This window comes from Panicum virgatum, chromosome 2N (genome assembly GCF_016808335.1).
Source record: "Panicum virgatum strain AP13 chromosome 2N, P.virgatum_v5, whole genome shotgun sequence".
Lineage (NCBI taxonomy): Eukaryota > Viridiplantae > Streptophyta > Magnoliopsida > Poales > Poaceae > Panicum > Panicum virgatum.
In genome coordinates this window covers 68,894,797-68,920,852 of record NC_053146.1, presented here as the reverse complement: position 1 = coordinate 68,920,852, position 26,056 = coordinate 68,894,797, and the positions used below count along the sequence as shown (strand labels likewise).

At 47.2% G+C, this 26,056-nt stretch overlaps 4 protein-coding genes across 4 annotated transcripts; 2 read left to right on the top strand and 2 right to left on the bottom strand.

Moving 5' to 3' along the window:
• Nucleotides 1–2,779: 2,779 nt before the first annotated feature.
• On the top strand, nt 2,780–8,889 carry LOC120662969. The gene is made up of 10 exons (XM_039942012.1): nt 2,780–3,100; nt 4,830–5,015; nt 5,157–5,249; nt 5,341–5,523; nt 5,623–5,725; nt 5,814–5,996; nt 6,275–6,568; nt 6,902–7,380; nt 7,726–8,354; nt 8,472–8,889. The coding sequence occupies exons 1-10, from the start codon at nt 2,780–2,782 to the stop codon at nt 8,536–8,538; spliced, it is 2,538 nt and encodes an 845-aa protein (XP_039797946.1). The 3' UTR covers nt 8,539–8,889.
• Nucleotides 8,890–9,951: 1,062 nt separating this feature from the next.
• On the bottom strand, nt 9,952–14,348 carry LOC120662177 (alpha-galactosidase 3-like). Its single transcript, XM_039941298.1, has 15 exons — nt 13,988–14,348; nt 13,767–13,825; nt 13,412–13,468; nt 13,279–13,313; nt 12,963–13,066; nt 12,808–12,880; nt 12,567–12,625; nt 12,398–12,463; nt 12,210–12,293; nt 12,053–12,117; nt 11,866–11,948; nt 11,071–11,161; nt 10,847–10,905; nt 10,614–10,754; nt 9,952–10,498 (listed from the first exon to the last, which is right to left on the bottom strand). Exons 1-15 carry the CDS (start codon nt 14,182–14,184, stop codon nt 10,391–10,393), a joined length of 1,281 nt encoding a protein of 426 aa, XP_039797232.1. The 5' UTR covers nt 14,185–14,348; the 3' UTR covers nt 9,952–10,390.
• A 5,029-nt stretch (nt 14,349–19,377) lies between these two features.
• On the bottom strand, nt 19,378–20,628 carry LOC120662175 (transcription repressor OFP1-like). The gene has a single exon (XM_039941297.1). The coding sequence runs from the start codon at nt 20,421–20,423 to the stop codon at nt 19,629–19,631; it is 795 nt and encodes a 264-aa protein (XP_039797231.1). The 5' UTR covers nt 20,424–20,628; the 3' UTR covers nt 19,378–19,628.
• A 4,130-nt stretch (nt 20,629–24,758) lies between these two features.
• Nucleotides 24,759–25,747, top strand: LOC120659046. Its single transcript, XM_039937118.1, has one exon. The coding sequence runs from the start codon at nt 24,825–24,827 to the stop codon at nt 25,569–25,571; it is 747 nt and encodes a 248-aa protein (XP_039793052.1). The 5' UTR covers nt 24,759–24,824; the 3' UTR covers nt 25,572–25,747.
• The last annotated feature ends 309 nt before the right edge of the window (nt 25,748–26,056 follow it).

Here is a 26,056-nt window from a genome sequence, read left to right as displayed (position 1 = left end):
CCTGCATGGCCCTGGCCCTACCACATGCCTGAAATAGATCATCTTCAAGCATTGTAGCTACACAGCTCCAGTGCAGCTTTACACGGGATACGTTTTATAATAAAAACAAGTTGACACGGAATTATTCATATCAGCTCTGACGAGGCTCGCTCACAAAGTCACAAATAACTTTATATATGCTGCCTAAGAAACAAGAAACCAAAAAGACAAAACAAAACGAAAAAGAGATTCAAGACTCAAGGGTTCCCTTTTCTTTTAGTTTTTGTCTGGATTACTATGGGTAGTATGTATCTAGCGTGTTTATTGCCCCTCTTTTTGTTAAGGCACAACAAAAAGGGTTCTTTGCTTGTAGCTCAGAGCTAAATAAAGCTAGAATTGATTGGATATGCTTTATTTGCGTGAGATTACATACGTACGCTGTAAAGTTGACAGGCCAACGAAAATCCTAGTCATTGTTTCACAAATCAGAATCTGTCAGTGAGCACCCTAACTAGCCAAAGTGTTGAAGTCCTCGCTAGCTAACTCTCCGTCCGCTATGATAAGAATTCATCAAGAAACAAACGGCTAATGTATATCACTTGAGAGAAACATTCATTTGCTCTCTCTATGTGTAGCGTGTGCAGATCCCAACAAAAACCGGCGGCCGGCCGCCGGCCGGCGGGTGCCGCGTGTAGAGTGTACGCGGTCGCAGCCACTATCTGACCGCCAGCGACGAACTGCGATGCTGTTCCGGGGTCACTGGCCCACGAACCGAAGCGGGCCCACGAGTGCTGACCTGTCAGTCTGACTTTTTGGAGAGAGAGAGGGCGACGACACAAGCGCGTAGACTGGGCCCACCCATGCTCGAGATTTCTGACGTCCCAATCCCATGGCTAGCCTCTAAATATGGTTCCATATTTTCATTTTGTTCAACCGGCCCGTAACATTCTCAACTGGGATCCAAAATATATACAGCAGCTCGTACTAGGGGGAAAAAAACTAACGTTGGAGAACAACAAATTAAATAATAAGATACTATATGTATTGCATTGCATCATACACATCCACTGTTCTTTAAGAAAATTATAAATATACATCCCTTGGATTTGCTCATGATATAATAGCAGGGAATAAATGAGATTCCATACTTCTTTTAGAAGATGGATATCTCTGTACTATTATAGCAGTCCTTGAATGCAGTGGGTGACCTCTCGTCCGTTTTTCCGGTTTATCTTCAGCAACTGCCACCCAATTTTTTTTTCTCTCCGAGATCATGGACCGCCGGAACAAAAGTGCTGAGCAACCCTGTTCTTCCGCGGTGGCATATAGTATATTCCCCGTTTTCAACTTCGGTTTCACTCATTGTTTATTAATATTTACCTGTTGTTTTACCATTATATTATTTACTCAGGTTTGAATGCCAAAGGATGTGGATCAATGCACTGCCTACTATGCATCGTAAGTTAGCAGTCATCAATAGTTGCTATAAAAGGATTTTCAGGGACGGGTTCACCTGATGGTACAGTCTAAAGGAGAAGCTCGACGCATGATTAGCAGTACAAACTGCACCGATGTTATGCCTGAACTTCAGCACTCCGCTTTAAATTAGTCACAAATTTGTTCTGCTGTATATTCATGGAATTTTCAATCATGCATGAGTATTGAGTAATTTGCAAGAGCTAATACATACTTTCATTTTTTTTGTAGAGAGTATATATGCAAAGTAATAATAGATGGGTGTGTTATGTATTTGTGTAAATCCAAACATGTGCCACTTGTCAAAGATAAAAGTCTACATTTGTCGGTAATAAGGATTCTGCTCGCTAGTTACACGATATATTGACATATATATTGTTTAAGTTGACTCGTACAAAGGTGTAAATGCAAAAGCGACAAATTAAAAGAGGAGCGGTGTCTACGTAATCATCTTAGCAAATGGATTGGTTAAGGAAACCGCCAAAATACTTGAACTCAGATACAACATATAAATGCTATTGCCATATCAGCATAGCCGTTGGTACCCGACAAAAAGGCGATCCGGTTACAGTACTACCGGCTAACTACTAAAGTTGTCGTGTTCGCTTGATCCAATTCCGAAGTCATAGTAACACTAGCATATCTAGGACGTTACGCCACATAACGGTTTATTTGGATGTCATATAGATACCAGGCAAAAGCGGGGAATAGCCACAATGTTAATTTTCTAGTATGTCATCGGTACGGCATAAGCAATAGAATTCTCTTATATTCTTGAAAGATCTTTGCTAAATGGAACTCATTTACCGAGACACTTTGGTGCAATATCCATTGCTCCATCTCTTGGCATAGAAACACATTTACGGTATGAAACAATGGCAGCATACATACATGAGCCCTGTCCAACCCCCCAGCCCCCTGTTTTGGCAGTCATCTACATCATTGCTTTGTCCACACACTAACAAATCGTATAAGAAAAAAACAAAAAAGGGTGGATGGAGTGGAGATAAATATGATGAAGCCGCAGGCAGGCAGGTCGGCTATATAAGCAGGGGCAGGCGGGTGCCCCACAAGCCACAAGGAGGCTATTCTGACTGACCTCGGAGGGACAAACAGATCAGAGACAACGCAGGCACAACCCAACGACCCAAACCAACTCCAGACCGGGCCCCAGAGGAATAGGGGGCGAAATTTAGTCAACAAAAAAAAAGAAGAATTTCCTGCCGCCGCGGAGGGGCCAAACCCCTTGGATTCCGCAGCGCTTTCCTTCCGATTCGATTCCTCCCGGATTCCACCGCCCGCTCCTTCTCCGAGTCGAGTTCCAATGGCGTACTACGGCGGCGGCGGCTGGTTCGTGCCCGGCGCCGATGGCGGGCGGGGGTTCCCGTGGGGGAGGGGTGGCGGTGGCGGCGCCACCGGCGTCGTTGGCTCCAGTGGCAACGGCGGGGAGAGGGAGACGCTGGCGGCGGTGATGGCGAGGAGGGCGCCGCCGCCGTCGATGATCCGGCGGGACGCGATGCGCGCGGCGGAGGCGGCGGCCGGCGAGGTGCTGCTGCGCGTGCACCCCACCCAGGAGGCGGAGCGCCGCCGCCAGGACGTCATCGGCTACCTCAAGCGCCTCATCGGCTCCTCCGTCGGCTGCGAGGTGATGCGTGTCCCTGTCCCTCCCTCCCCCACGGAACCTCACGCACGTGCGCTAGCCGCTATCCTCTCGGGGCGCCTGTACGTTCCTCGCTGAGTCCCTGTCCGGCCGCCGCGCCTCGGGTTCGCGCGGCCGCATCGCGTTCAGCGCTTCGGCTTTGGGAGGAGAAAAAGGGGGTTTTAGTTTCCCGTTCCGTGTCGTGCGGCCGTGCTGCTTCCACTCCCGGAAGCCATGCCTGCCGCTGCTTACTCGGATTCGTAATCGCCGCCTACTGCACGAACGCCGGTCGCTTTCGCATCGCCTGGGCCTGGGGGGCCGAGGCGGTGTGATTAGATTAGGGGTAATATTCTTATTATGCTTATCCTGAATGGTCTTATTTTACTGTTTCCATCTTGACTATCAGTTGTCACATCATGTCGCAAGTAATTTTCTCGTACTAGACTCTTTTTTTTTTGCGATGGCGTACTACTTTTTACCCGTGTTCTTATTCTTAAGCGGCCGATTTGCTGTCTGACGTGGAGTGCAGTCACTGTAGTGTAGGCCGTAGCTATCTCCGTGTCTTTATACAAAAGACACGACGCATCCGTCCATCGCCACGTCATGCGTGCCTCCGCTACCTACACAGCCGCCGTGTAGTGTACTGCTCCACAGTTGCTTGCCGTGCTCCTGTAGCTTTCCCACCTGACATCTGGCCACTAGGTTTAGGATTGGGATTTGGGATAATCTGTCTGTTTATTGGGATTAGAGCTAATCAGTCCGTGCGATTGGGATTAGGGCTAACCTGTTTAGTAATCCTCTTTCTATACCAACCATGGTCTTTTTATAATGTCAACTTTTTTACTAATATAATCATTCATCAGTTGTTAGTCTCAGTTGTGTCACCAAGTAACATCATGTGGCCAGTATTTTTTTTTTTTGTGAAGGATCTTCCTGTCCTCTTACAGTTGGGTAATTGGGTCATATCTCTGTTGCTTTTGCTTTTACCCTGTTGCTATAGCGCAAGTACAAGTTTTGTTAAGCAGGCGATTACAACGTTTCTAGGAACGATTATAAGTCTTTCTAGGCCTTGCGGTCGTGGACTGGACCCCCTGTTGCGTGTGCCGTAGCAGCTTGCTCCATATCTTCAGATAAAGGTAGCACTATCCGTCCATGGGCATCGTGCGAGGGATGGGTCAAACCTTTTACCGCCCCCAAAATAGTAAACTCCAAGTTGTGATCATGTCTGTGCTGGTTCCTCGTGTTCACAATCTACGTGCATGCGTAGGTGAGCTGTGACGCTTTTCACTGCATTTGTGGGCAGTTCATCACGTGCCTGAACCGAGAAGGCACAGGAAACTGTCTCGACACCATTGTGCCATGTCACATCTTGTTGGCTTCGAGTGCGTGTGTATGGCTGCATGGCGCTCCTCAACTGTATAATTCTTCTTCTTTTTTTTACTTTTTGTACAATTCTTGTTTATAGTTAATAATATGGATGACATGTTTTAACTGTCCGATTGAAGTGCATGTAGCATTTTTCATAGTTGATTTGCTGTTGTGTGCAGCACATTTTCTTAGTTGATTTGCTGTTTGTGTGCAGCACATTTTCTTCTTAGTTGATTTGCTGTTTGTGTGCAGCACATTTTCTTCTTAGTTGATTTGCTATTTGTGTGCAGCACATTTTCTCCTTTCTTTTGACCCATTACCACATTTTCTGATGAAATAATGCTACTTTTGTTTTATCATAATGCAGGTATTTGCATTTGGATCAGTCCCTCTGAGGACTTATCTCCCCGATGGTGACGTTGATATAACCGTACTGGGGAACACGTGGTTAAACAGTACATTCATTAATGATGTACGTGCTGTACTCGAGTCTGAGCAGGAGAACTGTGATGCCGAGTTCAAATTAACAGGCTTGCACTTCATCAACGCTGAGGTATATATTCCTACTTCTGCATTATATGTTTAACCCACTTAATATCAAAGTAGTTGAGACACATTGTTGTTTTATTGGAGATAAAGTTGAGGCATATTTTTTTACAACCCACAGTAAGTTTGATTTTTGTCCTTCAACCAGGTTAAGCTCATGAAATGTGTTATTGAGAACATTGTTGTGGATGTCTCTTTCAACCAGATGGGCGGTATATCCACATTCTGTTTTCTTGAGCTGGTAAGTAAATGCAAGCTTGAATTGTTTGCTGCAATTAATTTTTTTCAGTTTGAAAAACACTAGATTGAACTAATTAATGTTACTGCTTCAGGTTGACCGTCGGGTTGGAAAAAACCATTTGTTCAAAAGGAGCATTATGTTAATCAAGGCTTGGTGTTACCATGAAAGCCGCATATTAGGAGCTCATCATGGACTCATATCGACTTATGCATTGGAAACACTTGTTCTTTACATATTCAACATGTTCCACAAATCTCTGCATGGTCCTGTGGAGGTAAATTTTACAAGCCCGAGCTTCGTTTTGACTTCTTACAATCTGCTTTATGCAAGATGTGAACTAAATGTTTTGCATTTTACCTGCTGTACTTGATAGGCCTTTTATAGGTTTTTGGAATATTTTAGCAAGTTTGACTGGGACAAGTATGGAATTAGCTTAAATGGTCCTGTTGATTTATCGCAATTGCCAAACTTAATTGGTGAGTTGTGCTCTTGTATTATTTTATCTTGTTAAGGAATCGGCATGTCGTGATCTTTGGTCTAATTATTAACAAATGCCACTTGCAGTTGAGCCTACAGCAGGACAAGATGAATTATTGCTTGACAAGGAGTTCGTTGAAGGCTTTCTAGATAGACTTGTTGTTGTTCCAAACGAGTCTGGTGAATATAACACACAATTTCGCCAGAAGTTTTTGAACATAATTGATCCACTCAAGGGCAACAATAATCTTGGCAGAAGTGTCAGTAAAGGTTAGAATAAAGCATTTTATTCTGTATTGTCTACTGTTTCGCCTTACTATTTGCTTACAGTTTTGTGTGTATGGTGCACGCGCGTGCGCGTGTCTTAGAGAGTGTGTGTGTGTGTGTGTGTGTTGTGTGTATTCCATTTTCTATCAAAAGAATTGCTTGTGTTCAGTATTGTAGCACGTAGTCATGTATAATATTTTTTTTTCTGTATGCGTATAAGAAGTCCTTTTAATGGAGAGTTATTATGATTAGTGTTATTGAAGTATGCTAATTTTCTGCAGCAAACTTTTATCGCATACGAAGTGCTTTCTCATTTGGAGCACAAAAGCTTGGTCAAATTCTCAAGTTATGTCCCGAGTTCATTCGCAATGAAATTTATGGGATTTTCGCAAACACACTGAAGAGACATGGAAAGGGAGAAAGACCAGATATTGGCAACAGTTCATTCCAATCCTTGCTTGGTCCTGAAACTGCACTTAGTGATGATGGATCAAGGTTGAAAACTTCTTGCATGAATGATGGTGAAAACAGAAGTGACAAGGATTTGAGTGTGACAGATGCGCATAAGAATTCAGGTAGATGTCTGCCATGTCTTGTGCAGGATCTTCCTTGGAATAAAATCTGGTTCATAGAATATGCATCTGATTTCACTGCAAATTCATCATATTTTGCGAGTTTGAGCAGCCAGTTGTCCCTTCCTTGCAAGAATGGTAATGGCAACATTAAAGAGTGCTTCGAGAATTATGCAACAGGGCCAGATTTACACCTCATCAGTAGATTGCATCTGCCACAACAGATTTACGCTAACCATCCATTGCATAAATTGACTAACTCTACTAGTACAAATATCTTGGATTTTTCCACTACTTGTCCTGTTAATGAATCAGATTGGACTGCTCTCCATGCAGATAAAACTCCACTCCCACCCTTCTTGCTATCAAATATGCTGGATCTCTCAGGCGATCTGGATTTGCACTTGGGATGCCTTCGCAAAGTTCAGTACCACCTGGAGTCTTTTTTTGACGAAATCCTGCCAGCTCTTGAAGAAGCTTGTTTAGCTGGGGTGCTAAATGAGGATTCTTTCAAGTTTCCTACAATGATCTTCAAATCAACGTTAAATGCTAGCGATGGCTTATCATTAGCGTCGTCAATTGACAGCGAGAGAAGGAAATTATCTCCAGTTTATTGCTCTCATAGCACAAGAGATGACTCTCAGCAACCACATGTCGAGGCCCAAGTGGATGTGGTTTGGCAGCAGAATTTGCCATTGTCCTCCAACGGTTCCGCATTTTCTTCATCTCCTTCGACTAATTCAGATAACTATCCTGTTTCTTGGTTTTGTGTCTCTCCTAAGTCGCGGGGAACTGGCACATATATTCCCAAAGTGGTAAGAACCCTTACTCCCTTAGCATGCTATCTTATTTCTTTGTACTGTATATTTTGCTTTCAGTAGATTCACTCAGTTCTTGCTTTATGTATTATGCACCAACTGTCTGCTATGATCTACATGACCCCTTCTTTCCTTCCAAGGATAAAGAATTCTTGTCAGATACGTAGAAGGTTTCGGTTAAGTTGTGATTAGCTTCACTACCAAATCTCTGTTTAAATTTTTGGTAGGCTACAGGCGCAGTACGTTTCAGTATAAACCAGGAAGCATGTGTCAGTACATTTATCCATAATAAAACCTTCAGATGGTTATTCATTTGATCGTCATTCATATTTTCATTTCTAGAATTACTACTCGTACCAGGATCGCATGTCGCTTGAAAGAGATCTCGTGCGAGAAAGAAAGCAAAGACAGAGGGTACCTGGTCGTCAGTACTACACAGCTGAGCAAGGATACTCCAGTTCACAAACTGAGCACACCACAGCTCAAAATGAATCCCCCAAGATGCAGACCAGTTCGCAACAGAATGGTTATTCAAGCAAGATCCCAGTTCCAAGTGGAGATTTACTTGATTTCAAGGAGCACGTAGCAACAGACAGTGGAACCAAACAGGCAGTAGGAAACTTTGTTGAGAATGGCAGTCAGACAAGGCCACCCTCATCGTCAGGGATAGTACTTCCTCACAATGGTCAAGGAAATCCCTCGGTATTGAATAGCTGTCAGATAACCTCACCCGCCTCAACCGAAGAGAATATTGAGTTTGGATCGTTCGGGTCTTTCTCGTTGGGACTTGTCTCGGCGCGGTTCGAGGAAGCATTCCCAGCTCTCCCCACTAGAAAGAGAGTTGAAGAAGTGCCTGCCCCCGCCACCAAGGGACCTGCTGATGAAGCCCCTGCCCCCGCCACCAAGGGACCTGTTGATGAAGCCCCTGCCCCCACGGTGCTGAGCACTGACACTGTTGAAACCGAAAGCAGGTAGGTAGCCATTTCTCATAGACAATAATTTTCTTACAGTCGCGACACATTATTTTGCATCTGCAGCTTTGTTATTGTACAAGTGAATCTCATAATGTTTTGAATGAAAACGTTCAGGTCACAAAAGGTGTACCAACTGAAAGATGAAGCTGATTTCCCCCCGCTCCAAGCTGGCTGCCGCTGAGACTGACATGACATAGATATGATCCAACAAGCTAATCGTAGCGGTAGAAAGTGAGAGGGGAAGCTGGAGGAGTTACAGCACATGTCGGATAGGGTGGCCCAGCAGGATTTTCGTCCGGTTGCACACCAAGTTGATTGATGCTATTGACCGTCGTGGAAGCAGTGCGGTGCCATGTAAAACGATAATAGTCCTCGTTTCTCTTTTCCCCTTTCTTTTGTTTTTTGTTGATGAACCCTTGTTTCCTTCTAGGTAAGCAACACCTAGAAGGCGTAGCGTAACATAGTGTCGCCTTTAGCATAGAAAATCCAAAAACAAATCGATAGGAAAAGTGGCAGACGCTTTTTTTTTAAAAAAAAAGAACTGTGCCTCTGTCGACAATCAGCGTAAAGCTTGGGGAAATGGTGGGCCCACTGCCAAGTGCCAAGGTGGGTCTAGGAATTTATCACAATCTTACGGTAGACAGCAAAAGGGGAATAATTCAGAGAAGAGGCAAATTCAGATAGAGAACCCCCAGAGCGACAGCAGCTGATCCCTTCGATAGATGAGCCTTGAAGCCTCTGAATACAGATGGCTTGCTCATTAACATCTGATAATTGGAGGGAATGAGATTTAGGCGCTAGATCAGCAATGTTTGGTGTGGACCGTGTTAGACGGGCATTGGACGGCATCAACTGATGTCGCTCAACCGCTGCAAAAAAAGAAGCCGGCCTGCTCTGCTCCGGGTTGCTCTTGACTGACGATACTGACGCCATTCAGATTCAGAGTTGCCTTACACAATCCATGTATGGCAACACAGGGGTATCCCTTGAACGATTCTTGGCTCATGTGTTGTCCCCGAAAACAAATAGCATTTCTCGGCTTCCACCAAAGGGCCAGGGAATCCAAATCCTAGCCAATTTCTGTATCAGAAAGTGGAGAAATAAATGGCAAGCGGAGACGATGGTGTCGGCATGATCATCGAGTTCAAGAATTAACAGAGGAAGGAGTTTAGGAGGCATGAGAAGAAGCGGAACACGCGCTGCCAGCCCGCGCCACCGCCGGCCGCCGGCGCCGACTCTACTTCTCGGCGGGAGGCAGGCCCCTCCTGGCCTCCTCCGGTCCCCGGGGGAGGAGCAGTGGACATCGACCGCCATGGCTCAGCGACAGCCTACAGTGCTACCTGGAACATCTCAAACTCAAAGCAATGCCGAATGGAGTTTGGATGCACATATAATCAATCGAAACTGCGTCAGAGAGTACAAAGACATATTGCATCGATATAGCTACAAGTAGAGTCTTCAGGAATGTGACATGTGAACACTAAAAAATGGGGACTTCATTCAGTTTCAAGCATTCAGTCACAAACAAAACCAGGCAGAGGAAAAACAAAGCAATCATCAGCTTCAACAGCAAGATCAAGGTCATCCGGCTGTATCCATGTCAACGCCAGGCGCATCTCGTCTGATCATTTTATTGGAATTATATCACAGTTACGTTGACATTGCCAGCCTGACTACTGCATCCCCCAACTAGTTGCAGTGCGAAGGCATGGTACTTCTAATTTTAAATCAAATAATTACACATTACGTGATCACAACAGCTTACGACAAGTGCCTACCATTGGTCCATTGTCCAACGGCAACAGCATGGCATCAGCTGCAAGGCTCCACAGCAATCAATTTAACTCGAGCGGGAAAGTTTACATGGTCCACTTGTATGGACATCCCCCAGAGAAAAGGCAAACAATATTGCAACATTTCTGCACGAATCGAACTTCAGCACAAGTGGAACGGAATACGGGAAAACAGATGGATTTTATTGCCATTATATACTGGGATAAAACATGCTGCCATCCAGAGTTCACCAGGTCCAATCAAATTGAAGCGACACTGATGGCTGGAGAAAAAATATACATCTTTGTGTCATGCACGTCAACTTGAGCGCCAAAAGTTCCAACAACATTTTCTGATAGAGATTCATGCTGGAAAAGAAAAAGGAAATTCCGATGAGAACTGATTTCCTTTGACCAGGTGTGCTTTAAAGTAAAGAGGTGAACCGAATTTGTCACCTAATAAGAATTGAAACTATTTGCCTACCTTCCAAAGGTCTCTAACAGAATAGGCAGCTGATTCATCAAGGCCTACTGCTGGCAATTTCATTGTAATATTAGCAATCTCCGAACATCGGTTCCACAAAGCAACAGCAAGCCGATTTCCAGACAGGGGGCCAGCCCACACCTGCAAACCACGAGGTACACTGTGAATCTGACATACAAACCCTATAGCTAAAACATAGACTCTTATAAACTAGAAATAAACAATCAAATCACCTCGCGGCATCCATTTTTTCCTTCTCCCAAAATTTTTCTTCCTTGAACTCCAAGAGGATCTATAGAAAATAGAACACATGAAAAAAAAACTCAACAGTTTACATAATTAAATGAACACTATCAGCTCAATTTTTCTGCTGTAGTGCCACATACAATGTCATTAAATTTTATGCAGAAAAGAATAGTGTAATCAATTACTCTCTGAAAAAGGATCAGAATACTACCTTGGTTTACTTGAATTACTTCTTTGTTGCTCAATATTTTCATCGTTTCTGAAGTCATATTTCTGACATCACAGCCAATTAATAGAGGGGCCTGAAGCATAACAATACAAGTAACTTAGCAACTAACACATTAGAAGATCACCTTTTCCAAATTGGAAGGAAATATCAGGAATTGGAGAATTGACACCAATAAACTTATATAGCATTAATTAGCAAATGTACGGATGGTGCAGTGGTTGGACACCCAGTAGTGGGGTCAACCACCCATGATTCTAACCCTGTTCTAGCACAAAAAGAAGTCATTCATTGGCTCACACTCCATCAAATACACCTAGACGCTGCTGGCCCTAAGTAGATGCTGCTGGCCGGGAAAAAATTTACAAGTGTCAAGCTGGCCTTCAGGACTTCTCTAGCCCCGGAGAGGCTCTTCTCCTCTGATCTAGTTTTTTTAAAGACTCATATAGCATTTATTATCTTTGTAATCATTTGTTAAATGATTAATATTACAAGCAGAAGAAAATACCCAGATATACTATTAAGTTGTGGTTTGAGCACTAAAAACATGGGTCATAAGCAAGTTTACCTTAAATGTACAGTAATTCAGGAGAGCAGTCACAAAGACATCAGTCATCATTCAGATATATAAAGACTCAGATTTTGAGCAATAAAAATTAGAGTTTTTTTTTTGTTTTACAAGACTGTTCAGTTTACCCCTCTACCCAAGTATCCCATTAATAACTGAAGCAGTAACCGAATGTGACTGACAACATTGGTCCAATCTTCATGAACACTCACCTTCATGAGAGCCCAGATGCTAAAATGTGAGCGATACTCAGCAAAGGTCATGCCACCATTCCCTACCTCCAGCATATCTGGGTCTGAGAAAAACAGAGATTCAAAAACAATATATGAAGCCCACTTTTAAAAGTTTTTGAAACATGGAAAATTGTGATCAGATTGTAATCGTAATTAACATAGTTACCATTCCAACCACCAGGTCCAGCATATGATGCCCACTTGTTATTCTTATCAGCAATATCTGTCATGCTTGTTTTCACCAGACACATAAATCAGTCAGTTTGAGAACACATCGACTAGCTAATGTTTTCTCTCTCTTTCCTGGAAAGAGCATGAGTTACCTTTTCCATGTATCCGTTATGTCATCTGTTGTACGCCAACTATTGCCAACTTTGCCAGCCCACAAGGCTGGATCATCCTGGCCCCTAAGATAGAATAGCATGATAGAACATTACACACATCTTACTTCAACAAGCTTAGAAATTGAGCATGCGAAGCTGTAGTTTCCACCAAAAGGAATGAGGCCTACCACTCACACAAAGAGTAGAATATTTGGCGCCCAGTTGAATTAAGAGCATCTCGCATAGGAGGATATCTACGAATATGACACCATGAAACAAACGTTAGGACAACATGGTAAGGTCATATGTGTTCTGAACTGTGGTCAACACTAAGTGAAGACATGTTGGCCTTCTAACCTTTTCTGAGGCTTTATTCCCAGATTGTAGCAGTTGTCATACTTCAGGTAGTCAACACCCTGAATAAAAATAATTTCCGTACATGTATTAGTACAATAGCTTCAAGTTTAAATATAGTTTATCATTCTTCGAACCCTCAAGGCACAAATAGGTAGGTTGATATTAGCACTTTAAATCGATATTGTGCAGTTAATATTTATACATTCGTAGTATAGTCAGTGCTTGTTGGTCATACTCATACCCATGAAGCAAAGAGTGCGGCATCATCATTTTCATGATAGAGCGATCCAGGTCGAACTTGACAAGTAAATATCCTGAAAGATTCAGATTGTTATGTTTTCCCATCACTTGAAGCAAACAGAATCAGGAATTTGCATATCTATAACGATCACTTACCCAGCATCTGAGTATATACCAAGTTTTAAACCTTTTCCGTGCACATAGTCTGCAAGAGCTTTGATGCCTGAAGGGAAATTCTTTGGATCAGGTAGCAATTGATCCTACGAGTTACGGATACAAGAAAGACCTATTAGAGGCTGTAGGGCTAAACTGTTGATGAAGTAATTGAGCTTGAGCATTGACCCATCCCAAATTTTCCACACCAGAAATAATGTAGCCAAATCTGCAACTGCAAGCATTACACACTACCTACCTATTGCACATGTACCCAAATGCAAATTGAAAAAGAATTTGGAAAACAATGGATTGTTACCTTGTTTCTTCTTTTCACATAGGACCAGCAATCATCTGAGGAAGCGAGCAACAATAAGAGTATGATTATTTTTTCTAGACAAAAGTCCCTTGCCTTGAGGCAACAATCTGCTGAATTGAGCCAAGTGGTATACCAATATTTAAATAGTTGTAGCCCAATTCAGCCAGTCCTGTCGACACCAGCGCATCAGCTGTTCAATAACAGGGGAAGTCCACTTAGCTACACGCCTGAGCAAACTCTACTTTGGACAAGGCATTTGCTCCTAAGTGGTGCTTGCAAACATTGCAGTTGAACAGTAAACATTACTAATCCCACACGTCTATCCAACATAATCCTCCACCAACCTGGATTTACTCTGAGCAGTGGGCGGCGCACCAAATAAGGAAACACTACGAATTGGGCTAAAATTTTGCAACGAATGAAAAGGTAGGGTAGCGGAATCGCTGATTCCACAGCGAGAAATGAGGGAATGGAATCCGCGGTCGAACCTGTTTCGCGGATGACCGTCTCGTTGATGTTGCATGCGAAGAAATTCCAGCTGTTCCACCTGCACCCACCACGGGGAAACGGATTAAGCACCCCGCGGAAGAGGGAGAGGGCGAAGACGGTAGCACAGGCGCGAGGCGGAGCAGCAACTGCAGTCGGGGTACGGGGAGCAGCAGCGGGAGCGGGAGCGGGAGCGGAAGGGTACGAAGAGCAGAGCGATTACCCCATCTGCGGGGTGAGCGCGAGGCCGTTGTTGAGCTGCAGCTTGCCGTAGTTGGAGGTGTCGTAGAGGAGGCGCAGCGCGGCCGTGGCGAGCGGCTGCATGCGCGACGGCGCCACCCTCGCTGCCGCCGGCGAGAGGATTAGCAGGAGGAGGAGGGCGGAGATGATGGGGAGGGGGAGGCGAGCCGCCGCCTCCATCTCGGCCTCGGGATGCTTCTCCAGCACCCTGCTACTGCGGGGGTTGATCTGAGGGTGAGGGGGCGATGGGCCGCGACGACGCCACGCTTGTGAAGAGCAGTAGCGGAGCGAAGCAAAAGGATAGCGAAAGTATGGGCCCACCCGTCGGCGGCTGTTCGTCTTCAGAGTAGCTGGTTATTTTATCCGGCCCGGTCCAGTTCAGATGGGATTATAGACAAGTGTCAAAAAAGAAAGATTATCTATAGAGGAGAGAGGACGATGAAAAAGATGAGACAGACAGGTGGCAGCTTGGGGATAGGGACGTTTAGCTGAACATGATGGTAATCATCCTTGTCAAGTCATCCGTTGGCCGATTTTGACTCGCTCATCAGATCGTTCTCAATCTCAAAACTTTTTTCCAGTTGTTTTTTAATATTACCAATACAGAAAGCTTCACATGTCCCATCAACTGATGACCATGTATAAGCATTTCATGTTCTAGTTGTTTGCAGAAACTTTGAGAAGGTTTTTCGTATTAGTTGTTGGCCGTCGCTGTTTTGCGTTGATCGGCTACTAGATATCATTACAAGTACTACCGGCAGGTCCTCCTCCGCTGTCAGCTGATGGACGGACGTGCAATGAGACGCTGGCTATATATGCGTGCGTGACCATCGGCATCGATCAGCATCGCCACGCCACCGTATCAAGCCAAAGTGTGCACGGGTTCTTGTTCGTGCTATCTAGTGTACTCCGCCGCCGCGCATTTCTGCATCATTTTGGGCCCAGAAATTCTGTTCAATAAGGATGAGTTGGCATGCATACGGGGTGCAACATGGCATGCAAAGCGTGCGTGGATAAATCATGGCAACCAGACAACTGAGTCGTGGCGTGTAACATTTTCCCATCATTCCATCCAATAAGCCAACAACTATAAGGATTATTGGGCCCAGGATTAAGATATATAGAAGGCCGAATTCGGCCTGCTCTACCGACTTGTTGAAGAAGAACAAGACACTATGCGTGGGCTTTATGAGTGGGCCGAAATTATCATATCTCTCTCTCTCTCTCTCTCTCTCTCTCTCTCTCTCTGGTAGTCTACTAGTCTGGTGGTGGAATCATAAACCTTTTTTCAGAAAAAACAAAACGGAAAAAAAGAATCATAAACCACTGCTCTGCTTAGCTCCTGCTGCTCCACCTGACAAACACGAAAATGCCCGGAAATTGAAGGGTTCAACGGCATTACGGCGAGACCTACCACAACAACTTTCCTCCGTCGATTCTGAAGCTGAAAGCCCAGCCCCCCATCGGCGACTAGAGTACTAGACTTCACCTTCACCATCAGTCAAGTCCATCATCATCGTCACGAGCGCTGCGCAGGGTAAGGGTTGCAGCGCTGTCGAATCTGACGGCCCCTGGGCGAGATGATGAGATGGCGAAATCTTTGTACGTTGCGCCTGTCCTCTTCTCGCCATGCGCATACCCCCCCCCCCCCCCCCTGTGGCTCTGTCCATCTGCATCTGCTTTTCCATCCCGATCAGAAGACCGCTGCAAGCAACTTCAGAGCCTGACATGCTAAAAACTATACGCAAAGAAGAAAGGAGGGACGGGCCCAGGGCCGTTCCAATATTTTTGAGGCCCTGGTGCAAAATAAAAAATTGGGCCCCATATCTAGGTTTAACGAAAGCTAAATAACTAAAATATATGTGGATTCCATGGTACAATAACATTTGTTTTGCACTATTAAGAACTAATATAATCATTAGTGCTAAAGGAAAGGGTGAACTTGCTTACCCATATCTTCTTGACTTCAATTAAAAAGAATCATTCGCCTTGGATTCTTCGAAATGAACTCTTCAATTATATCTTCATATTTCCTCACTTTGGAAGGCATGATAACCCTGTTTCATAAATTACCAGAGAACAAAACTACATTAGAAAAGATACCTATGAATTTCTTATTGGAAGAAAATTCATCATGAGAATTAAGGGAAATAATAGACATGGAAGATTTATCATAAGAGCGAGAGGTAATTAAACATATACCTCACTAGTGACTGACTTCCCTTGAGGGCCGGGCTTGAGGATCAGGCGTAGATGTTGTTGGCTTTTGGACTGCACTCTCGAGTCTCGATTCTTGAAGATGGAGAAGCATATATAATCCCAAATCAAATTAGAGATCTATAAGAGTGATTGTCTGACTAATTGAGATGTGAGATGGGCACTTACCACTTGGGCTGTTGATTTTAGGGGCAGATGGCGTGGCGAGATCGTGCAGGAGAGGAGACGAAGCGTTAGCGTCTCGCACTCTCGCTCGATGCCTCGTTCGCTCGACCAGCGACGGCCTCGACGCCTCGCGTTACGGCGGCAGGCAGCGTCTCGGCGCTTCAACTTCTCAACTGACGGACTCACGGTCCTGCCGTCCGGAGGCGATAGATAGCTTGTGTATCTTTGATCCAATAACAGTCCAGTATATATCCACTTAAGGCTCATAACAAGCAGTTGATCTTTTCCTCTCTTTAACGGCCCACATGTTACAAGCAGCCAGCCGTTCTCTATTGAAGCGTCGTTTTGCTTTTTTTTTTAAAAAAAGCTGTCGTTAACCACGTGCATGGCTGCATGAGGAGCTCATCAAACTGAACTGTCCATTATCACTTAAGCATGTTAGCAAAGTTTTTCTATATTTTTTTCTCAGCACTGTTGTATTCATAAAGCTGGTATAGTAACTTTTTCTTCAGAACGAATATAAAATAAATGTGAAGCTAGTGATGTTGAAATGTATCTCAACACTTTAGAGAAACTAGTTCAATATTTTCAAATATTAGATTCAACACTTTAGATAAACTAGTTCAACATTTTTCTAAAAATTGTTGAAATAGTAAATTGAAAATGTTGATTACAACAAACTTCAATGTTGAAAACTGTTGATTTTCTAAAACTAATCAAAATATATTGATATTGGATCTTATTCTTTTGCTTTAATTCTAAATAACACTATAGTAATAATGGTTTCGAAAATAGATTAGCAGTTTGTGAGAAAAGTTCAATTGAAATTTGAGATCCAAACTAAGATCTCGACCCACCTCAGCTAATCACATGTTGACAGCTCACCTTCCCTCCCACCCGGATCTGCTTCCGCTCTGCTCCCGCATGCACGCTCCATACCTTCCGTGTGCATGCGATTAGCGCTATCAGGCCGTCGCACGAATCTCCAACAATGGAAGATAATGGAAGATTCGTAAGTATTTTTCTTGTGGAAAATAGATAGGAAATTCGCTGCCGTCCTGGGGGACCGCGGACGGCACACGACAGATTCGGTAGACGGACGGACGGCCGGAAGTTGGAGCGTAGCGTTGCTGGGCCTAAACTCTGTTGTTGGGGGCCGGTGCGGTCGGTCCACTTGCGCTGGGCCGAAACCGGGCCTGGACGGGCCCAATGGCGTCGCCGCACCTGTAGCCTGCAGGCAGGCCAGGATCGCTCATCTTTTCTCCTTCCTGCGCGCGGCCGGCGCAGAGATGCCCCCACGCCACGCAGCTACGCCTGCCTCGCCTCTGCCCGCGACTGTGCAATGCTCGGGAGAAACTGACGGCTCGATCTTGATCTTGCTCCGGGACAGGAAGGTTTTCCGGGCGTCTGTTCCTCCAGTTGCATCTGGCCACCATTGATTCCACCACCAAGCTCAAGAGGATTGTGGCGCTGCTGTGGCCTGTGGAGAGTCAGTGTGGCACGGGTGACGTACTCGTACAGTAGTGAAGCTGTACAGTTTGCTAAGCTATGCTGGAGAAGCGGCAGGTCAGGCCCCTGGCTAGTAGCAGTGGTGGCTACTCCACTCTGGCCGTGTTTAGTTCGTGAGGCCAGTAAAAGCAAAAAAAATTTTGCGTCGGAATCTACCCAATTTGGAGTAGTAAATGAAGTCTATTTATAAATTTTTTTGTATGGATGGGTTGTAAATCACTGTTGCAAATCATGGATTAAGTAGGCTCATTAGATTCGTCTCGCGATTTACAACTCAACCATGCAAAAAGTTTTATAAATAGACTTCATTTAGTATTTCAAATTAGCAAGATTTCTTTTCACTTTAATGCGTTTACGGGGTGGGAACTAAACACACCCTGTATAGTCGGGAGCAGGCCGACCAGTGGATAACTGAAGACATACAGACACGTCCATTTCACCTGAGGAGGCATGGGAGCCCTGGGGCTCAGCTGAGAGCGAGCGACCTGTCCTGTTGGACTGCCAGCGGATTCCCTGTTTACTTCTAGTACTTCAAGTACGGCCGTGTCGTCGTTAACTACTTAACTTGGATCAGCTTCAGGTTCTCTTTTTGCTGTTCTTTCTTTCCAGTGTTGACCTTGTTAATTTTTTTCACTTTTCACAACTCGTAATTTACTTTTAGCTGTAACTTTATCTATTGTTGCCATCAGTATTTGGTATCATAGGAACAGTCAGAAACGGCATCAAATATTGCTCGCTTGTGAGTTGTAACCTTATTATTTCAGGAGTCGTCCGTCGTACAGAAGTTTCTTTTTAAGGGCTAAGCGGCCCAAGCACTCAAAAACCTCAACTAAACCCTCTTAGGCCACCGGCACCCTCATGGCTGGCCTTCTCTCTGAGCTCAAGGATTTAAGAGAGCCTTGACACAGGTCAAAGTCCCTAACCGTGAGCCCTAATTAATTCCTTCTCGCTGGAGGTGCACAAGAACAGCCTCGCTAGAAGCCGTCTCTCCTTAGGAAAAAAAATCACGCTTTCTGGCACATTTAGAGTGGCAAATAGACTTCACTCTATAGTCTATTTTTATCTTCACGTTGAATAGACTAGTCGTCTTTGGACACGGAAAACTCCTTTTTAAGACAAGGGCACAAAAAAGAAAGAAATAAAACATATTCCTTCCATTTCAAATTATAAGTCATTTCAAGAATTTTGGAGAGTGGAACGGAGGGAGTACTATCAAACTGAAGTCGGAAATCACATGTGCGAATCGGTACGCGACGTGTGTCTGGTACTTACATTCCAAAGTAACTGTCCGAAAAAGAGAGATTTGCACCGTCGTCATCAGCGTCGAAAAGCCTCGTTTCATTGGCTGCTACTGTGTCTGTGTCCATAGCATGCCTCGGTCCATGGAAAAAAGGTAAAAGGAAAAGCTGAAGTAATCCATTTCTCTGACGCAAGTTATTCTACTACCCTGATCTGTAAAGGCGGCACACGATCGATCGCTTCTTCAGCTTTTCAGCAGCAACATCAACAACCAAACAAGAGTGATGTTTCCACGCAGTAAAAACAAATCAGCAGCCGGTGTTCTGATCTGTGCAAGAACCCTGATCATAACCAACTCCACCCTAGCACACCACAATTTTTCACATGAAGGCGCGAGCTAGCGCGCGCCCCGGATCATCCACGCTATACACGGCAGGCACGCACGCCGCAATCTTTGCGTTTGCGCGTAGCGATCGGTGAAGTAAACTAGGTAGCTAATCCAATCGTGATTCGTGCATGCAGCAGCGTCCCCTCGCCGGCGGCGGCACGCAGTGGAGGTGCACCCACGCGCGCCGGAACGCGGCGACGATGGCGCGGTGGTGGTCGGGCGCGTTGAGCGCGATGTAGCACGCGAGCAGCTCCTCCAGCCCCCGCGGCGACCGCACGCCGTTCGCCGCGATCATCTCCGCCATGCTCTCCAGGAAGTCCTCCTCGGGGTCGGCCGACTCCTTCACCACCACCAGGCTCTCGTACATCCACGACCGGAGCCTGGAAGCGCGCGGCCGCCGCCGCCGCCGCCGCCGACGACGACTCTTTTGCCTGCAGGCCTCGTCCTCGTCCGCCGTCGGCAGCAGCGGCCTCGCGTGGAACCGTAGGCGCACCCTGGCAGTGGGCGACGCGGCCGCGCTGCTGCTGTCCGAGGCCGCGCCGGCGTCGGCCCTGGCAGGCGGCTTGGTGAGGATGGGCCGCAGCTTGAGCTCCGGCATGGGCTTGAAGCGGTCGTCCCGGCGCGCGACGACGTCGAAGACGATGTCGCTCGGCTGCGGGCTGCGCGGGAATTGGGTGTCCCGGAGCTTGGTGTTGTCGTCCTCCCTGGCGGGGCGCGGGCGCGGGCGCTGCGGGAGGGCGCGGTCCCGGCTCGGGACGTAGTAGGACGCCCTGTTCGGGGAGCAGGGGCTCGGCGCCGGCGCCACCGGCGGCTTGTCGGCGAACCCCGTGGCCCAGTCGCCACCCGCGATGGCCCCGCCCCTCTTGCGCCGCAGCTTGTAGAACCAGGAGTTGATGCTCATCCCCTCTGCTCGCGTTGCACTGGCTCACTGGCTTGGGCGGGCAGTGAGTGCAGCAGGGGAGTGTGGAGCTAGCTAGTGAGCGCAGCCGTGCCGGGCGCCGAGGCACTTTTTATGGCGGAAAAGTTTGCCGCGGGTTGGAGCCGGAGAAAGGTGCGGTGGGAAAGCGCGAGCGGCAGCTAGCTTATGAGAGAGAGAGAGAGAGTGTGTGTGTGTGTGTGTTTGGTTGATGTGCTAAAACATCAGAGTGTGCTAAGATGCATCTGCTTCCTTGGTATGGTCATGTTCCAAACAGACACTGTCAAGTGCAATGAGATGCATGCACATGTGGGTTTCAGATGTGCTGTGCAGTGAAAGTCAAGTGGATTACTCCTACTAGCGAAACATAGAGTAATAATCTCCTCAAAGTGTTCCGACGTGGATTCGTGGTGAGACAAACATGCAACAATGCACAAAGTCAAATTGTTTCAAATTCGGAGTGTAATCTGGGCTCTGGAAAGGGAAGGGAAGTGGACCACAGAACAGAAAGGTCCGGGGGGACTCGAGACCCGGGAGGGAGAGGGTCCCGAACTCCCAACCCATCATCCAAAGGTGACTGGGTGAGCAGGATGCAGACAGCACAGCGATTCAGAACGAAACAGCTTTTTACCAGCCGATTTTCTTTCAACCCGTACCACTTGTTTCTTGAGTTAATTCCTTGAATGCCATTGAAATTTTCGCCATCTCTTGATTGTCACTAAATGACATTGAAGGAATTTTTTTGTGTCTATGACATGTGGGGTCAATGGCACTCAAGTAATTGGCTAAAATTTTAATGGCATTGAGGGAATTGACTCTTGTTTCTTCGGCCACCTCTGCAGCTATTTGAGAATTTGCACACGAGGAATGGATTATATTACACGGAGGAGGTGCATGCATTTGCTCGGTTTTGTTTCTAGTGTGAAGAAAACCGAGCCATTTGCTGAGGCACGCAGGCAGCTTTTTGGTAATGCAGGGGAGGGGACAGCGCGCGTCTTCTCCACAAAGTCTAAAGCCTGGTCTGTGCTATTCAAATGGAAAGGGATTTGCTAGGTTTGATCCTCCTGTGGGGGCGACGCAATTCAATTACACACATGCTTGTGCTACTAGTTTGCTGATAGTTGCTTGCCGCTGGACTGGATCCATCGCAATATCTGCACGAGCAGGAGCTATGTCCGTGTGTGTCTAGCAACATCAAAATAATAACTGGAGGCACTGTTCACTTGTTGATTCACTGCTAGCTAGCAGTAGTAGCCAGCCGAGTAAATAAAAGCGACGGCACCGCACGTATCTACATACTGGGATATATATAGGCCTGTTTAGTTCATTTTACATGTAAACGCAAATTTTTTTTGCGTGGGAATCTTGCCAATTTGAAGTACTAAATGAAGTCTATTTACAAAACTTTTTGCACAGATGGGTTGTAAATCGCAAGACGAATCTAATGATGCTAATTAATCCATGATTAATCAATAGTTAGCGGATGGTTACTGTAGCATCACTGTTGCAAATCATGGATTAAGTAGGCTCGTTAGATTCGTCTCGCGATTTACAGCCCAACCATGCAAAAAAATTTGTAAATAGACTTTATTTAGTACTTCAAATTAGTAAGATTCATTTGCACTTTTTTGCGTTTACGGCTTTTTTGCGTTTACGGGGTGGGAACTAAACATGGCCATAGCTACAAGTTGTACTGCAACAGTCGTAGCGGCCCCCCGCTTGCAGGGAAGATTAGGAGCACTGTAGTGCAGATGGACATTCAGATTCAGGTTTCAGTTTTTACTGCAGGCCGAGTAGCAGGCTAGCAGCAGCTTTGATGAGTTTTGACGTGACGGGCTCGTAGTTAGTGCACATCTTTTCAGTTTTCGCCCGGCCGGCTGCCTGCCTTCTGAATTTCTGATGCCATGCAACCGTGCTGTCCTGAGGCAGGGGACGAACACGGTGTGATGGGACGGACGGACCGGATCGCCCAGGATCTGGTTGTGACTTTGTGAGCAATGGAGGGGGCGAGAAGGGAAGGAATCCATGGGCGTCCCGCCGGCTCGCGTTTTGTGGAGCACCAGAGCATGCATGATGGCGCCAATGATTCCGTGGCGTTGGCGCTCTGCTGACGACGCGCGGGATCCGATCATTCCTGCCAGTGGTTGCGGGAACACTAGCTAGCTAGCAGTCAGCAGAGGCCGACTGGCCGCAGTGCCCGTGCGACCAGGCAACCACCGCCCTAGGCTAGGCACCTACCTGGAAGAGTAGAAACAAGATCGTTAATCCCCACTAGCGTCGACACGTACGGCAGGTTAGCCAGCTAGCTTGGTGGTTGGTTGCTCGTTTCGTACGTAGACGTAGATTGGAGGGCAATCATGCTTGCAGCAAAATGATCTGGTGCGTCTATGCTGCTGCTCTGGTTGCTCACACACAAGCATACAAACACGTACGTACTAAGATACTCCGGATGCGGGCCCATATATAGCCAAAACCTTCCAAGGTCACAAACAGACTAGTACGTACGGGTGGGGTCATTGTTCTCTGATGTCTGATCATGCATGCGGCCGTGCATGCATCTCGCGCAGTGTTATTGCTGCTTGCAGCCAGGCGCTGGAAACAGTTGTTCGTGTAGCATCTTCCGCATGCACTGAAGCCGGCACCGCCCGTGCCGCACGTGCACGCAATGTATGTGATATTGTCTGTAACGTCCCGGCTCTCTAAGGCTGGACCCGTTTACATCTGACAGTTTTGTAGAATATAGACCGCCTTCACAAACCAACACAAAGTCTTTTCTACACACACTTTATCCTCACTCATGCGTACACGGGAAGAATTTTCAGGTCGGCCACCCATCCAAAATTGCTCCGAAAAAGAAGTTGCAACTTGTTGACATGAATATATCATTAATTATATTAAGTTATGGACCGGGATATTACCCGGGGGATCACGGCCAGCGCATGCGATCGCGGGTGGAGGCCGGGCAGCATAATCAATCATCGGGATCGAGCGACGCCTCGCCCTCGCGCGTGTCCGCTCCCTGCATGATTCCGTCTTTGGCCGGACAGCGCGGGGCCGGACCACACCAGTGGCTTCAAAGCTGCCGTTTCTCCACGCGCGGCCGGCGGCGACGACCCGACGACGACGGGTGCACGGATCTGGGTACCGACGGGGCGAGCAACAAAAGAGGCGGTTGGCCAGCCTCACGTACGGTACGGTATAGATAGTAGCCGTCGACGCCGTCCGTGTCCAGCTAGCGTCTGGTGTTGGATTTAGCTCTGACACTGTGATTAGGCGCGCCTCCTCGGGATCGTTTGCTCTGTTTCGGCCCGGACACTTGGACGCACCCCAGGGAAATGGACGCCATGGGACCGCAGTGATGAGTTCGTTGGAAGCTAACGACTGTTCGGCCCGATGCCGCGTGGAAAGGCCTCGTCGTGACCACATTCACTGGGCTTGATGGAGCCCAGAATGCTGTTCCGGCGCGGTGAACGTCTGTGCTTCTTTACAAGAAACGGCCCAAAATGTGCTGCCGCTGATCCTACTCTTCTTTTTTTTTTGGACAATGGATGGTCCGATTACCTAATCAGAGTGAACAGATTGCGTCCTTGAACTCGTCTGCAAACATGATCCGAGGCTGTGCAGGGATGTGCGGGCATAGTATTTGTTTTGAGCTTTGACAGATGTAAACAAATAACTAGTCTGAATTATGAAACAGACAGCTAATCTTTGGTGCGACATGGATGCCTCTCACTCTCCTCCTGCAAGATGGCTGCGATTAGCTGCCAGCCAACTGGGGGGCACAACATTTGTTAATTTATTTTACGACGCCGTCTTATTCCGGTCAAACAGTCAATTATTGATCATCCATATCGTTTAAAACCCCGCCAGCTCTAATTTCCACTCCAAATTACTAATTTCCATATGGAGTAGCTCTACTAGCCCTCGGCGATTTGGGTTGAGGCTAGCTTGTAAAAAAGCTGGTGTTTACTGTAAAACGTTGGCAGTGTGCGCTTGCAGAGGCCGGAATTTCTCGCTTTTGTAAAAAAGAGCATGATGAAAACGAAATGGAAAAACATCCATCTACTCATAGAGGCTAGCAAAAGCTCCCCTGGCCTGACCACCCTCAATTCCATAGTGTCTCCCCACTCTGCCAATGCAATCTACGTGAACACCACCTCCGCCCATCGACCATCATCATCATATATAGCAATCATCGTTCAACAACCGTTACAGCTCCGGCCTTTGAATCATCATCGATCGCATCTAATAATCCATACCAACAGCAACCAAATCCTCTGCGCTGAGCTCTCTCGATCGTACCCAACATTCCCTTCACCGGTTCGCGCGCACATCCACCAGCTGAAATCATCACTGCAGCACTCGACCGCCATTCTCGGCCGCGCAATGCCGCTGTGCTGCGTAGAGTGCAAGCCATGCAAGGGGCACTGCCTGCCGGGGCTCTTCAAGAGCCGGCGCCCCGCGCAGCAGCTCCGCCGCGCGTTCGGGAAGATGAAGGTAGGCGTCGGCGGCACCCGGAGGCGCCGCCGCGCCGGCAGTTTCAGCTCCGTCCGCGCGGTCTTCTGGCCGCTCATGTCCATGCGCTCCGAGGCCGACGCCCGCAACGACGCCGCCGCCGAGTCCCGCCCGCCGGCAAGCGCCTCCACCGACGGCAGCGTCGTCAGCGTGGGGGCGCGCGCCCCGTCGCCGTCGCTCGACAACGACACGCCGGGCGCCACGGCGTCGACGACCGCCGCGAGGGTGCTCGCGCTGCAGGCCCGGCTCGACGCGGCGCCGCCGAAGCTGGCCCTGACGCCGGCGGCTGCCAAGGTGAGCAGCATCGGCGTGGCGGCGCGTGAGGAGGCCAGGGCCATCGTCCGCCACGGCGAGGAGGCCGCCGACGTGGAGGCGGCGTGCCGGAGCTTCGAGAGGCACCTGGTGGAGATGCTGGTGGAGGAGCGGAAGGTGATGGACCTGACGGACGTGGAGGAGCTGCTGTGCTGCTGGGAGAAGCTGCGATGCCCGGCGTTCGTGAAGCTGGTGGGCCGATTCTACGGCGAGCTCTGCATGGACCTCTTCACGGCCCGAGACGCCAACGTGTCATCTGAGGCAGCAGAGGCTTTGACCTTGACCGCTTGCGCAGTCGACCCATGACAGGTGGGCCCGGCATGTTGGGACGGCGCATGCTTTGCCATTGCTTGCTGCTTGGTGACATGGCTCTAGATCGCAGGCGTGCTGATGCAGTACACATTCAGAATTCCCCGCGTCTGTTGGTGCGAGCTTGTGTGTTATGTTTCGTCTAGTATGCAAAAAAAAATCTGATTGTTTTTTCCCTGCTTCTGAACGTTTTTGAGTGAGAAATGGCTTTGTGAAATTTGGTGACCGGACTCGAGTAGGATGAGCAACTCTGCAACTCACAGGAAAAGCAGCCTAGATAGCTCCTTGAAGAAAGAAGAGTTACGTTAGTGCAGAGCTTTATCCAAGCAAATGACGACAGGCACCTAGCGAATCGGAGGGCCCGTCTAAGACTGTCTGTGCACTCGTGGTACTTTATATTTCTTCTCTAAAAGAAATATTTTTTCTAATCATCGAGATTCTATCCTTTATATACAGTTCCTCCGCAGTCATTCATCTTCTAT